At 33.6% G+C, this 14,839-nt stretch overlaps 1 protein-coding gene across 5 annotated transcripts in view; it reads right to left on the bottom strand.

The window, feature by feature from the left end:
• Nucleotides 1–14,839, bottom strand: part of WDR7 (WD repeat domain 7) — a 365,960-nt gene that overhangs the window by 248,096 nt on the left and 103,025 nt on the right. For all 5 annotated transcript variants that reach the window (XM_060118461.1, XM_060118464.1, XM_060118462.1 and 2 more), the window contains 2 exons: nt 3,513–3,631; nt 557–680 (listed from right to left, as the gene is read on the bottom strand). In XM_060118461.1, the coding sequence (XP_059974444.1) occupies nt 557–680; nt 3,513–3,631 (243 nt within the window). The remainder of the gene's footprint in view (nt 1–556; nt 681–3,512; nt 3,632–14,839) is intronic.

The raw sequence follows: 14,839 nt of genomic DNA, 5'->3' as shown, positions 1-14,839 counted from the left end.
CTTTACAAAAGCTATTCCAGAATTTCAACAATTTTTCCCATGATCTTTTCCAGTCCATTGAAATTATACTTTTTTGAAAGATTCTTCAGTCAAAATCCTTGCTATTTTTCTCTTTTTCAATAGTACACTGGTCTAAATCTACCAGATAATTCTTAAGGATTCACAATTCCAACTTCCACTTGGAATGATCTGCCTTGTATTTGTACTTACATATCAGATCAATATCTAAAAAGTTGGTACCCACAATCATAATAATGAAATAGGCAGAGACAGATGCTAGTGTTAACAGGGTAGAATTTTCGATTCAGGGTTAACTTTATAAGGGGTCAGTGAATTTGTGAATATTTAGATATTTATTTTACATAACTTTTTACAAAACCAAACTCCAAACTGTAAGGATTCAGAAAATGAATGAGCAGAATTTGAGGATCCCCTGTTTTCACCTTAAGGTCAATGACTCACTTTTGGTAATAGGCAGTAGCAAGCGTAAGTGCAAGTTTTGGTACTTTCCTACACATGCAGGAAAAGCTTTGTAGAAAAGCATGAGAGCTCTCACGTGATATGACGTGGTCCATGTACTGAGGTAAGTAAGGAGCCCAGGTATCAATGGCCTCCTTCCGTCCTGCCTGCTCAATTCTTCTCAGTTCTGCTAGAAGCAGGGCCTGTGCGGCTTCTCTGACCTAAGACCACAGAACCAAATGCAAAAAACAGAAGCAGACCAGTGAGTGAGGTGTTTAAACATGAGCAAGTTCATAATGAAAGCTAGAAAATATACAAACCACATTTATTTACATGAGAAATACTACTAACCAAACAATGAAGTAAGTACTAAAGTTGAATAAACTGGATGCAAGCAAATCAAAGATTTTCACTTAAAAATACTTTAACACTAATAATGTTTGAACGTTTAATCAGTTTGGGGTTTAAAACTTCATTTTCCAAGGCTTGCACAAAAATATTCTTGTACTTTAATTTGGCATTTTCAATTTTTTAAATTTCCATATAAATATTATTGTTAAAAAATCACTGTTAGAATTATTAAATGTTTTCTCTTTCAGCCTGAAGAAATTTAACCTTGTCTGGTGGATTTCTTTCTATTATAATGCTAAATAGATATTGCTTACACAAACGTATATGTATTAATCCACACAATTCACGTATACCTAAGACTGGCTTAAACAATTTGTTTTCTACAAACAAGCAAATATACTCCTATGAAATGGCATTAATTCTATAAAAGGAAACTATTTTTCAAAATTATATTATCTCAATTTTTCTTTCAATATGGCACACACTTTTTTTTTTTTTTTATATATATATATTTTTTTATTTTACAAATTTAATCAGTTATACATATACATATGTTCCCATATCCCCTCCCTTTTGTGTCTCCCTCCCACCCTCCCTATCCCACCCCTCCAGGCGGTCACAAAGAACCGAGCTGATCTCCCTGTGCTATGCGGCTGCTTCCCACTAGCTATCTACCTTACGTTTGGTAGTGTATATATGTCCATGCCGCTCTTTCACTTTGTCACAGCTTACCCTTCCCCCTCCCCATATCCTCAAGTCCATGCTCTAGTAGGTCTGTGTCTTTATTCCTGTCTTACCCTATGTTCTTGATGACATTTTTTTCTTAAATTCCATATATATGTGTCAGCATACAGTATTTGTATTTCTCTTTCTGACATACTTCACTCTGTATGACAGACTCTAGGTCCATCCACCTCATTACAAATAGCTCAATTTCATTTCTTTTTATGGCTGAGTAATATTCCATTGTATATATGTGCCACATCTTCTTTATCCATTCATCCGATGATGGACACTTAGGTTGTTTCCATCTCCGGGCTATTGTAAATAGGGCTGCTATGAACATTTTGGTACATGTCTCTTTTTGAATTATGGTTTTCTCAGGGTATATGCCCAGTAGTGGGATTGCTGGGTCATATGGTAGTTCTATTTGTAGTTTTTTAAGGAACCTCCATACTGTTCTCCATAGTGGCTGTACCAATTCACATTCCCACCAGCAGTGCAAGAGTGTTCCCTTTTTTCCACACCCTCTCCAGCATTTATTGTTTCTAGATTTTTTGATGATGGCCATTCTGACTGGTGTGAGATGATATCTCATTGTAGTTTTGATTTGCATTTCTCTAATGAGTAAAGATGTTGAGCATCCTTTCATGTGTTTGTTGGCTGTCTGTATATCTTCTGTGGCACACACTTTTATGTTGAAGTTTTAGTTTAGTTTAGTTTTATTTTGGCCAAAGTGCCACACCCATTGGTTCAAAGAAGCTAGACAACTGTCAAGGTATGTACCAATCAATTTATTGAGTATTTATAATTGAAAAGATAACTCGGTAGCATCTGATAAGAATTCAAATAAAAATTGTTTTTAACTATAACTAACTTTTGAAGTGAATTCAAACATTATTCAAATGCAAAACCATGAAAATTTCAGTATGCTGCAATTCCACTTGGAGTTGAGGGAAGGGAGACCAGGAAAGGGACACGATGCTATTTAAATTTGGTAAATTAAAACTTTTGAATGACATAAACTGTTATAGCTATATGGGTCAAATACTATAATAAGCAAAATCTCCATAAAACATTTCCAAATCCCTGGTGATATTATATTCCAAGGAATATCTAATACCACACAAGTCCATTAACACAAAATAACAGCTACCATTTACTGAGCTCCTACCATGTGTCAGGCTCTGTACTTACTGTGCTACTTGCATTATCTTATTTGATCCTGACAGCAATCCTGTGAGGAATATATTATTATCCCCACTTTACAAATGAGCTTCAAATAGGTTAAGTACATCGCCTAGGGTCACAAAGTTAATAACTGGCAGAACTGATTTTTAAACCCACGTCTCTTCTAATTCCAAAGACCTTCCCCTTCTATTATAACACAGGACCTTCCACTGGACTATGATTATTCACTTAGAATTTGATTGATGTGATTATACGTGAACGTGCAATCTGGGGGGAGGTGGGTTGTATGTATGTGTGTGTGCATGTATGTGTATGATCTGTACAGAAATCGATACTTAAGAAACTGTTCCACAAGTATATAAAACTTTTGATCAAATACTCACTAGATTAAAAAAAAAGTAAACAAATATGCAAGTTGAAACATTACTGTTTAGAATCACTGGATCCATATTTTCTATCACATAATAAACAGGTGATAAGAAGTCAGATAAAAATAACATTTTGGGGCTTCCCTAGTGGCGCAGTGGTTGAGAGTCCGCCTGCCGATGCAGGGGACACGGGTTCGTGCCCCGGTCCGGGAAGATCCCACATGCCGCGGAGCAGCTGGGCCCGTGAGCCATGGCCGCTGAGCCTGCGCGTCCAGAGGCTGTGCTCCGCAACGGGAGAGGCCACAACAGTGAGAGGCCCGCGTACCGCAAAAAAAACAAAACAAAACATTTTTGTTTCAAATTTACACTTGTCCAGTGCCTTTTTGATGTTTTTGTTTTCTATCCACATCACCTCGATCTTACCTCCAAGCATCGGTCTTGCCACCTCCGAGCCAGCATCTCTAGAAGCGGGGGCCTAAATTTGTCCAATCCCAGCAGGTCTGGCAGCATAACACAATGCATCGCAGCCAACTGACTCCATCCTGTTAAAATGTAATATATTATAAACACTTTGGTATTCCCCCTAATTCAAATATTTTTCTGCATGTAAGTATACCAAACCTAAACCAAAAAGGGGAGATCTGCTCAATTATGTTATGATTTCAATTTATTACTAGATATTTTGTATAAAGATATAACAAATGTATTTCATTTCTAAATGTATTTCCTCTCGAATTTCAGCTCTAAGAACTCTAAAAGTTTTAAAACAAATAAAAATAAATTTCCACATTAAGTATATACGAATTCCACAAGAAAAACACATTTCTAAACATTCCCTCTAAAATAAGACATATATTCAGGTTTAGAAAAGCACAGAAATAGACACATACCAGAGCTCTAGATATGAACCTACTGACAGTTAAAAGCGCACTCACACAGATATCCAAAGATAAGTTCATGTCACTTAAGGCCTGGCCATCTGGTATTACCTTCGTATCAGTCAACAGAGATGTTTTCTATTCTCTGCCAGAGGGCCTTTAATTAACGTACTTATTGATCCCTTTTCTTACAAAATGAATCAGAAGTTTAGTCACAATCATAACTTAAGTAAACTAACACCAAGTTTGAGAGGAAAAAATGAATTCCTACATTCCCCAAAATAAAAACTTAATATAAAATTTATAAAGTTTTAAGTATCATTAACTCTAATCTATGGGAATAAAAGTTGTTTTTTCCAAAATTCTATTCCACAATATGGAAATTGATTATATAAAGACAACAATGTAAACCACTGCAATACTTAAAAGTACTAGTATCCAGACATTCTCAAGTAATCATTTCCACCCTATTTTAAAAGTGTTCATATTACAAGGTGAGTTATCTGTGACCACAAAATTTTAGCAAATCAGTGTTCTGAAATAATCTAAGCTGTAGTATTCTAAAACAACAACAAAAAAAACCCTACCATAAAACTCAAAATGATTATTGGGATTGCTAAAGAGGGTGTGAGTGAGAGAGGGCGAGAGAGACAAGCCACCTATGTAAAGATTCACCCTTTCAGTAAGGAAATTCTCAACAACTAAGAATATATAATTACATTAATTAAGGTGATGAGCACACATATTTTAGATTATAATTTATTTTCAACAGAGGAATATATATACATACATATACATACATACATACATACACACACAAATATATATAAACAAATTACTACCTAGTAACTTCTTAAATGTTTTAATGTCTCATAAAAGTATGAAGTGTATTTATGAGCTAAATTTTAATATGAAGATGATTCTCACCATGGTCCAAAGTCAACAGCTTGTTTTTGAATCAACGAATTACTACCTTTCACAATAGCTTAACAAATATGACCCTAATTATTTTTGCTAAAATCCAATCTTAACATACAAACCTTAGTACAGGTCTATGACAGGGAAACCAAACAAAAAATGAATTATACTTTTACGGTACCATGTTTTCTTTCCGAAGGAATGGTACTTAGAACACGGGCTCTGTATTTTATAGATATTGTATCATTCTTTCTGTTTGAATAGACTGGTATTATTGCTTTTAGTGAAGAGTTAGAATCATTCTGGGTTACATATGAGATTTTGTAAATTTACTCATTTTTATTTTATATAAACTGGTGAAGATTGAGCCCACAATGAAGAGACTGGATATAACTCACAGCTCACAAGTTCCGTTAAGCTTCCAGTCAGTATCAATAATCCTAGATAGCTCTTGGGGAATAAAGGTTTGTAGATTCCATTAACATTTTCAGAGCTCCAAAAATACTTTCCCCTCTAACCAGGGCACATGTTGTGTACAGAGAATAAAGAGTGTCTGTCACAGAGTAATGATACATGTAAAATAAATTAATTAGCTCTAACACCAGAGATCACATGGCAAACATCATCATGAAAACCAACCCCCTTTTTAACGCCTATTTCATAACATAGATTAGCATCTTTGCACTTCTTTAATAGCATTCTAGATTACAGGAACCATGGTTTATACCAGCCAGGAATAACATTACATTTTTATAATCGACCCTTATCACTGACATTAGCAAAGCAAGTTATAAAATGGAAACTTTAGGATCTCACACATAACAAAGCAGATGAATGTATAAATTAGATAAAAAGAACATATACTAGAATCAAGCACAGATTGAAAGAAAGTTGTTAGAAAGTTGAGAGAGAATACCTTCATTTACTAAGAAACAGGTATGTAAAGCAGGAGTAGAAGCAGGGTCAGAGCCAGAGTGATCAGCCTTAGACCGAGCAGAAACGACAGGTGCAGCAACTTGCAGCAGAAAATAGAAGAAATAAAAGAGGAGAGAATTGAGATACAGCGGTTTCTGAAAAAAAGCTCAGTGTTAGTGAATACTAAAAAACAAAGTTGGCAAAATATAGTAAACGTAGAACTGAAAAATGATGTTTTAATCAGAAAGGTATGATTATTAAGGATTATGGCAGTAAAATGATATATTTTATTGAATAGCAATCACAGTGTAGTTCAAACCAAAAATCTATTTATAGTTGAATGATGTGTCATCTAATATAAAAAGAAGTTCTAAAACAACTAAGGCTACAATGAAAAAAATGACAATAAACATATTAAGAATTCGTAAAAATGTAATTCAATTTTTAAAATGTATCACATGATGAAAAGTTTATTTTGGTCTTCGGACTGTCAATTACATTTTTTTCTAATAATTTATTTCCTAAAATTATGCTTAAATTATTTTGTAATCTCTCAAACCAATATTCAATGAGATCGTTTCAATTTATTACTCCTTTTATAAAAACTCAATTTAAATTATACCAACTTGTAAAATACAACTTTTAAAATATAACGATTTAAAGTTAAATTAAATATACTTAACTCGTTAGAAGACTCCTAACATAGCTCCATTCTTCAGTTTAAAAAATATTTTTATGATACAAATGCTTTATATTCTAAAATTATTACTGTGAATGCTATAATCCTTATAGAATAGATGGAACAACACCCACACTCCCCCCAAAAAAGTTATGTTCCCAGGAAAATGTTCAGCTTAAATTATCACATGAAAAGGCAAAAGGACCGTATGGCGCACACATTCTACAACTGAAGGTCAACGTTAAGATTTAGAGGTCACCATTTGACACTTCCTTCCTATGGAGAAATTACCATATGTCATGCACAAGCATCTTCAAATTAATCCCTCTCCTTTCTTCTGTCATTGAACAGCAATAGGTTTGGGCTCCTGAACAGATTAAGCATTGTCTGCTGAATGATATGTTTGCTTTTCATGCAGTGAAGTTCTTTTGTAACTACAGGACAGTTGCATGAAAACAACTTTTCATAATTTCCTCACGAATGCATCATAATGTCAATCAGACACGTGTGAGGTAAACCGGAGAACTAAAAGAAGTATGTGAGCAGTAATACAAAACAGAAAATCCAACTCCATAAACCCTAAGAAGCACCTCTTGCACACATGAAAATTTTATCTGGGAAATTATCATTCTTTTTATTATAACAGACCTGCTTCTTGTTCCTTATGAAATTACAAGTACTTTATAATGTTATACTTATGAAAGGATTAGAATTACTCTCAATTGTATATTTCATAAGATCTAAGAATTCCATTGTAATCTTGCAAAGAAATCCACAATATTTCTACTTATTCTATTGAATAATTTCTCATTTTTAAATCATTTTAAAATACAAATTCAGTAATTATGGCCTATAAAATATTCAATGCCCCATGCAAAAAGTTGGTAAGCCTTTGGTGGCAAGGAGTAAATTTACAGGTTTTAGCTTTCATGCCACCAAAATTGTTGAGTGAGTTCCTCTGGTGGTTTCCAACAGTTGGGGGTTTTCTATAATTTCACTTTAAATAAAGGAGAAATTATTATTATTGAAAAGTCTGGGTTAACTTCGTCTGACTTTATCATTAATTCTGAAAGGACACTAGAATGGTAAAGTGAAAAAATTCAATACAAACAAACCAAAGTTTAGGACTGAGTGATCATTCCCCTAGCTAAGTCAAATAAGGAGTGGGATTAAACTATAATGTTTTCCCTAAATCACAAGTCGAAAGGAAACTAGAAATGCTACTGGCAAAACTGCTAGAATAAGAATATGTCTTAATAGAATAATGTTCAATATATATAGCTTTATTTGTAATGAGAGAAATAAACAGATGCTCTGAGTATTATATTTCTGGGGTCCTGTTTAAATGGTATTGCATGTAGAAAAAGCCTTTTACACTTTCCTTTAATAAATTCTCTGGGCACTTAAAATGAAAAAAAATACTGTAATAGAAATCAAGGAATCAGATTTACTATGCTTTAAAAATCTCTGCATCATCATCAAAAAATACTTTATTCAGACTACCTCATAACTGAAACTGAAGAATCTAGAACTATTTTCATAATTCATTGAGAATACTGAAATTAAACTCTACTACAGCTTTAAAAACTGTCCACATATAGAAAAATCAGCAATAGAAATTAGAAGAAAAAAAGTACACTACCATAATAAAAAGCTCAAGATTTAATGACACATAATAAATCTGAATAAGTTATGTACGGCACTGAACATCGAAGATTTATACCATAAAACATAAGCAAGCATTCAATTTCTTAAAATAGAAAAGCTGCCATGTCAACTTTTTGCTCCTCTTACCAATTTGCTCCTCTTATTAAGGATCAGTAAAACACAAGGGAAAATAGTCCCAGCACAGCTTCAAAATGGTGACTGAACTGACACAAGTTCTCTTATTTTACCTGAGAAAGTTCTTTAAGTAATGTTGCAGCTAAGAGCCTCTTCACAACGGCTTACTCTCACATGAAAAGACAGATGAAGATAAACATGTGTGACAACATATATGTGGCACACATATGCTCTTTAAATGGCATATATAGAAGTACTCAAAATGACAATAGCCATGGTTTCTGTCTTTGAACAGGTCTACCTCAGTCTTCATTTGAAATCTAAATCTAAGCTCCATTTTTGCCAATCGCCATTGTGATATGAAAAATCTATATAGGGAAGAAAGCAACATACTTTTGGTAGCAAGTGCTCCCTGCATATTGGTCTAAACCTCATTACCCTCCCGGCAGATATACACAAATAGCCCTCTCAATACACTTTTCAGAAGGAAAAAAAAGATAACCTAGAAGGTACAGAAAACCAAATGCAATGCTGAAAAAGGAAGTTTTTTCAAAGCTAAACACTAAAAAGATAAATAAAATTATTTTACAATGAATCACTTTATCTAAAGTGTTATATGAGAATCATGAAGCTTTGAGAGGGAGAGGATAGAGGAGGAGAAAACATGAAAAAATTAGAAATGAGGAAACAGAGTCAATCACCATGTACTTAATACAAAGGCCTTCCACACTTGGTATGCCATCTAATACAGAGATCTTAGAGCAACATCTGCCTTTCTGTAAACTTCTTTTATGTCTACACTTTTATCTTAGGTAGAGAGGCATTCTCATCATCTTTTAAATCAACATGAAGCATTAGGATAAATCATTAACCAAACATCATAAGGAAAAAAGGATATCCTTAAAACACGGTAAAAGAAGAGCACAAATAGCTAAGGGCACTAAGGGAACACAAAGCTCCAGGAAGTAGAAAGGATGAGGAGCTACCATAAATCAGAATGAGTAAACAGCCCAAGATGGTACTCTGACAAACAGACAGATAGGCATCAAGGCAAAATACGAAAGTGTTGATAATGTTTGAAAAATACAGTAACACTACTTAGCCTCTAGATCACCACTGGATTACATAAGAATTGGAGTAAGTTCAGATGGAGTGATAGTTTTATGTTGGCCTATAACTTCAACCAAAGAGTCAAAAAAAAGAAAAACCAAAAGAAACACAACCTTTTGTAAAAGGTCTCCATTAACATCCAAAATAAATAAATGAGCAAGACAAAAACCATGTGGAGAGAGTTCATTATAGTGAAAGATAAAATTATAATATAAAGACTAACTTGAATTAGACATATGAAGGCTATCAAAATTTTCTTTCATTTGATTAATGTAATCAGTGCCTACTCCATGCCAGGTACTAAGCTAAGCATATAAAAACATAAAGATTAGACCAAGATGCTGCTCTCAAAGTACTCAGAGTCTGGTAGGAAAAGCAAATAAGCAGCCAAATAAAACCATAAACTGCACTCCTCTGGATCTCCTCCACTAGATATAAGCTCCATGAAGGCAGGGATCTCTTGTCAGCCCTTACAGCCTCAGTTCCTAGTTATTGACATATTGACTCTAGAAGCATAAAGAGTAGGTATCTATAGATTTATTCAATCAACAAATATTTACTGAGCTCCTTCTATGTACCAGCCACTGTTCCAAGCACTTGTGATAGATCAGTGAACAAAAAAGAAAAAACAGCCCTGCCCTCTGAGCTTCCAAAGCAGACCAAAGTTAGAGCCTCTGCAATTAAATTATAGCTATAGCAATTTTTTTAAAGGGCACATAAGTTCAAACACAAAATTTTAAGGGATTCGCAGGCCCCTTCATTAGCCCGGCATAGGTACTCCTAGTTTTTTGCTAGATTCTGGAAAAGGATGGTGAGTAACTATTGGTTATAATTTAGGAACAACTACCTCTTACTTCTAAGTTTAGACAACCTAAATTGGATCCACTTCTTAAAAATAAAATTGCAAGTAATGTAACATAACTTTAAATCTTTAAGTTGCCTAGACTTAACTCCACACCTACCCCTGAGTAAAGATGTAACTACTAACGTAAAGATATGGTCACAGTCAAGATACTCACAAGAGGCACAGACCAAAGACTTTCGCCGTGAAATTACTGAATTGATAAAGAGAAGTACAATATGTCAGAATATAGAAAAGCCTAAAGCCATGGGCAGACTCAGGGATGTATGACCATGAACAAAAATTTACTTAGTTGACATCTCTGATCCCTTCCTCAAGTGAGATATTTTATAAACTGCAAAATCAAGTATCTAATAAATGAATACTGCCTCTATCAAAAAGTACGACTGTCAGTAAATGTTAATTATTGGAAAACACTGAATTAACAAGCCAACTGCTAGACAAAATAAACTTCTTGTGAAGAAATTATTTGCCCATGAAATACCCTGATATTGTTTAGGAGAAATTATGTCAGCAAAACTATTTATATCATTTTTATTCTCAGACCCAAATGCCTGTAAAAGGTCCAATTCCCAGCTAAAGTCTTTATTCCATATAGATTATTTTGGAGCTGAACAAGTATTAACCAACATAAAGTGACAGTTTATCAAAAAGAAGCATATTCATGTTTGCAATCCAACTTGAAAATAGATTGTGAGTCAATGTGGGCTACAGTGTGAGTTAGGAAAAGAAAACATAAGGAAAGATGAAAATGTTTAAAAGAAAACCAATGTAAAAGAAGTCAGAGTAGAGAGATGAGACTAAATAATACTCTGCTGAAGAGCAGTCAAGGAATCAAAGCCCTTTATCTGTACAGCACCACCTCCTACCCTACATTGGTTATGTTCGTGTGTTATGTTCGTGTGTTTGTGTGTTATCTTCTAAATAGACATATAGTATTCAAGACAGTATACATTAGAGTTGTTTGGAGGAAAAACAAAAGTGCTTAACAAATATATGTTAAAGAAATATTACATTTCAATATTCAAATAGAAAATGAGTTTTATAACACCATCCTAAAGCATTTTACTATGTAATTCTCAGTACAGATTGCTAACCTTCATTTACTTTATAAGACAAGCATCTGTGCTGTTCCAAATGGAAATTCCTAAATCTATCACCTTAAGTAAATGCTTTAGAAAAAGACAATTTTTAGTTCCTTCTTCGCTGCTCTCAAGATTCAAGGCTTTTCTGAGAGGAGCAATATTAAAGCACTCCAACCTTAAAATCCTCAGATCTGGCCAGGGGGGCAAATTCAATACCATCATGGCGGTGAAATATATAATGCATCGTTGACCAATAAGAAATAACAATTCTAAAGGTTTATGCACCCAATAAAGAGAGCTTCAAAATATATTAAGCAAAAACTGATAGAAATGCAGGGAGGAATAAACACATCCACAACTGCTGCAGAATTCAATACCCTTATCTAAATGATAGAACCAAGTGGGCAGAAAAATCACCTAATATATGCTAAACTTGAATACTCTTAAGCAACGTGACCTGACATTTATGAAACACTCCACCCAACAAGAGCAGAATACACAGTCATCTGAAGTGCACACAGTATACTGACCAAGAAAGACCATACTTAGGGCCATAAGACAAGTCTCAATATTCAAAGAATCCAAACCATACAAAGTACACTATCTGACCATAAATTAGAAATCAATAGCAGAAAGATCCTTGGAAAGTTCCCAAATGTTTGCAAATTTAACTCAATAATAAATTACCCAGGGATAAAAGAAAAAGTCAAAAGAAAAAGTAAAAGGAAAACATATCGAAATATGTGGGATGCTACTAAAGCTGTACTTAGGGTAAATTTGTAGTGCTGACTGCCTATATTAGGTAAGAAGAAAAGTTTTATATCCATGACCTCAGGTTCTACTCTAAAAAAATAAAAATAAAAAATACAAGCAAATTTAAAGCAAAACAAATGAAATAATAACAAGCAAAGCAGAAATAAATGAAATAGAAAACAGAAGAACAACAGATTAAAAACTGATGAAACCAAAAGCTGGTTAAGAACTATAAAACTGCTAAGTTACTAGCTAGACTGATCAGGAAAAAAGAGAAAAAACATAAGTTATGAATAACAGAAATGAGATAGAGTATGTCATTTCAAATTCTACAGATATGATATTGAAAGGAAAATGAGAGAATATTAAACAACTTTTTGCCAATAAATTTGACACAAATTACCAAAGTTCACCCAAGATGAATTAAAAAAAAAAACCTAAATAGCTCTGTATCTATTAAAGCATTTAAATTTGTAGTTAAAAAATCTTCCCATAAAGAAAACCCTATGCCCACATATTTTCACTGGTGAAACAGATCAAACAAGCAAAAAATAGTATCAATTCTACACATGCCCTTCCAGAAAACACAAGAAAAGGGATAACATCCTAAGTCATTCTGTGAGACGAGCATTATCCTGTTACCAAAACTGAACAAACACATTATTGAAATGAAAAACTCTAGACCAAAATCCCTCATGATCATACACATAAAAACTCTTAACAAAATTTTAGCAAATTATATCCAATAATCTATAAAAAGGATAATTCATCATGACCAAGTGTGATCTACCCCAGGATTGCAAGGTTTTTTAAAATTCAGAAGTCAATGTTCTTGGACTTATTGAGAAAATAAAGGAGAAAATTCATTTGATAATTTCAATAGATGCAGAAAAATCATCTGACAAAATCTAACATCCGTTCATAATTTTAAAATTTCAGCAAACTAGTAATAGGAGGGAACTTCCTCAACATCCAGCTCATCTAAGAAAAACTTATCGCTAACATCATACTTAATAGTAAAAGACTGAATGCTTTATCCCTAAGATTGGGAATGAGGCAATGATGTCTGCTCTAACTTCAATTTGACATCAGTAAGTAACCATCAATCATAAAAAGTTTTTAAAAATTAATAATAACTGGACTTCCCTGGTGGCGCAGTGGTTAAGGATCCGCCTGCCAATGCAGGGAACATGAGTTTGAACTCTGGTCTGGGAAGACCCCACATGTCGCAGAGCAACTAAGCCCGTGTGCCACAACTACTGAGTCTGTGTTTTAGAGCCCGCGAGCCACAACTACTTAAGCCCGCATGCCTAGAGCCCGTGCTCTGCAACAAGAGAAGCCGCCGCAATGAGAAGCCCGCGCACCGCAACGAAGAGTAGCCCCCGCTCGCCACAACTAGAGAAAGCCCACACACAGCAACAAAGACCCAATGCAGACAGAAATAAATAAATTAAATAAATAAACTTATTTAAAAAATTAATAATAACAGCATACTGAATCCCAAGGAAGTGGGAGAAGACCGAAATTTAGTGAAACAGGAAGAAATATGCATTAGAAAGGATAAACAAAGGCACTATGAATTAAAGAGATTGATAAAGCCCCGGTAAGACTGATCAAGAAAAAAGAAAGCTACAAATGATTAATATCAGGAATAAAAATGGAGACATCACCACAGATACTACAGAAATTAAAAAGATAAGATGTTATCTTTTCAAATGCAAACACGTTTGAAAATTTAGAACTGGAAAAATCCCTAAATATGTACTACTTAATGAAACTGACACAAAAAGAAACAGAAAATCTGAAGTTCTATAACAATGAGAGAAACTGAACCCAGAATTTTACAACTCCCCACAAAGAAAACTCTAGGTCTAACCCCAGCAAATTCCACTGCACAGTTATGAAATAATTAATGCCAATCTCACACAAATTCTACCTAAAAATGGAAAAGGAAGATTCCCCAATCCATGTGCTGAAACTTGAATAAAGTAAAACCTTACATAAATATTAGAAGAAAACATTTTCCTAAATAAAAAATATTAAATTAAATGCAACAATATATAAGATAATAATACATCACAAGATTGGTTTTATTCTGGAATGCAAAATTGGGTTGTAAATTCATCACATTAATAGAGTAAAAAAAATTATACAGTCACCTCAACAGATACAGAAAAAGCATGATAAAATCCAACATACACTGATGATAAACACTTAGCAAAGGAAAAGAAGAGTTAACTTCTTAAATTATCTGTAAAAGCATATAGGAATTATCATAATTATGAAATCTTAAAAGTTCTCCCTTTGATACTGGAAATAAAAAAGTTGTTCCATATGATTGTCCATATGATCAAAAGAATCTACGGAAAAGTATTACCTTTAATCGGTGAATTTAGCAAGATTCTTTGATACAAGGTCAATATACAAAAGTCAACTGCATTTCTATATCAGGGGCACAGAAAATGAAGAAATTTAATATCAATTAGATATTAAATAGAGTATTTTAAAAATCTAATATCTAGGAATAAATCTAACAAAAGAAATATAAGACCTCTACATAGAAAACTATGCAGAGTTATGATAGCTAAATAAGACCTAAATAAATGTAGAGATATATCAAGTTGATGGATTAAATGAGTGAACCCCATTAAGATAATAATTCTCCCCAAAATGATCTACTAATTCAATAAAATCGAAGTTAAAATCACAATAGGCATTTGTGATAATAATAAAACAGTTCTAAAGTTTATACTGAAATTCAAAAGGAC

The sequence above is a fragment of the Mesoplodon densirostris genome, chromosome 15 (genome assembly GCF_025265405.1).
Source record: "Mesoplodon densirostris isolate mMesDen1 chromosome 15, mMesDen1 primary haplotype, whole genome shotgun sequence".
NCBI lineage: Eukaryota > Metazoa > Chordata > Mammalia > Artiodactyla > Ziphiidae > Mesoplodon > Mesoplodon densirostris.
This window is presented reverse-complemented; position numbering and strand designations above follow the sequence as displayed.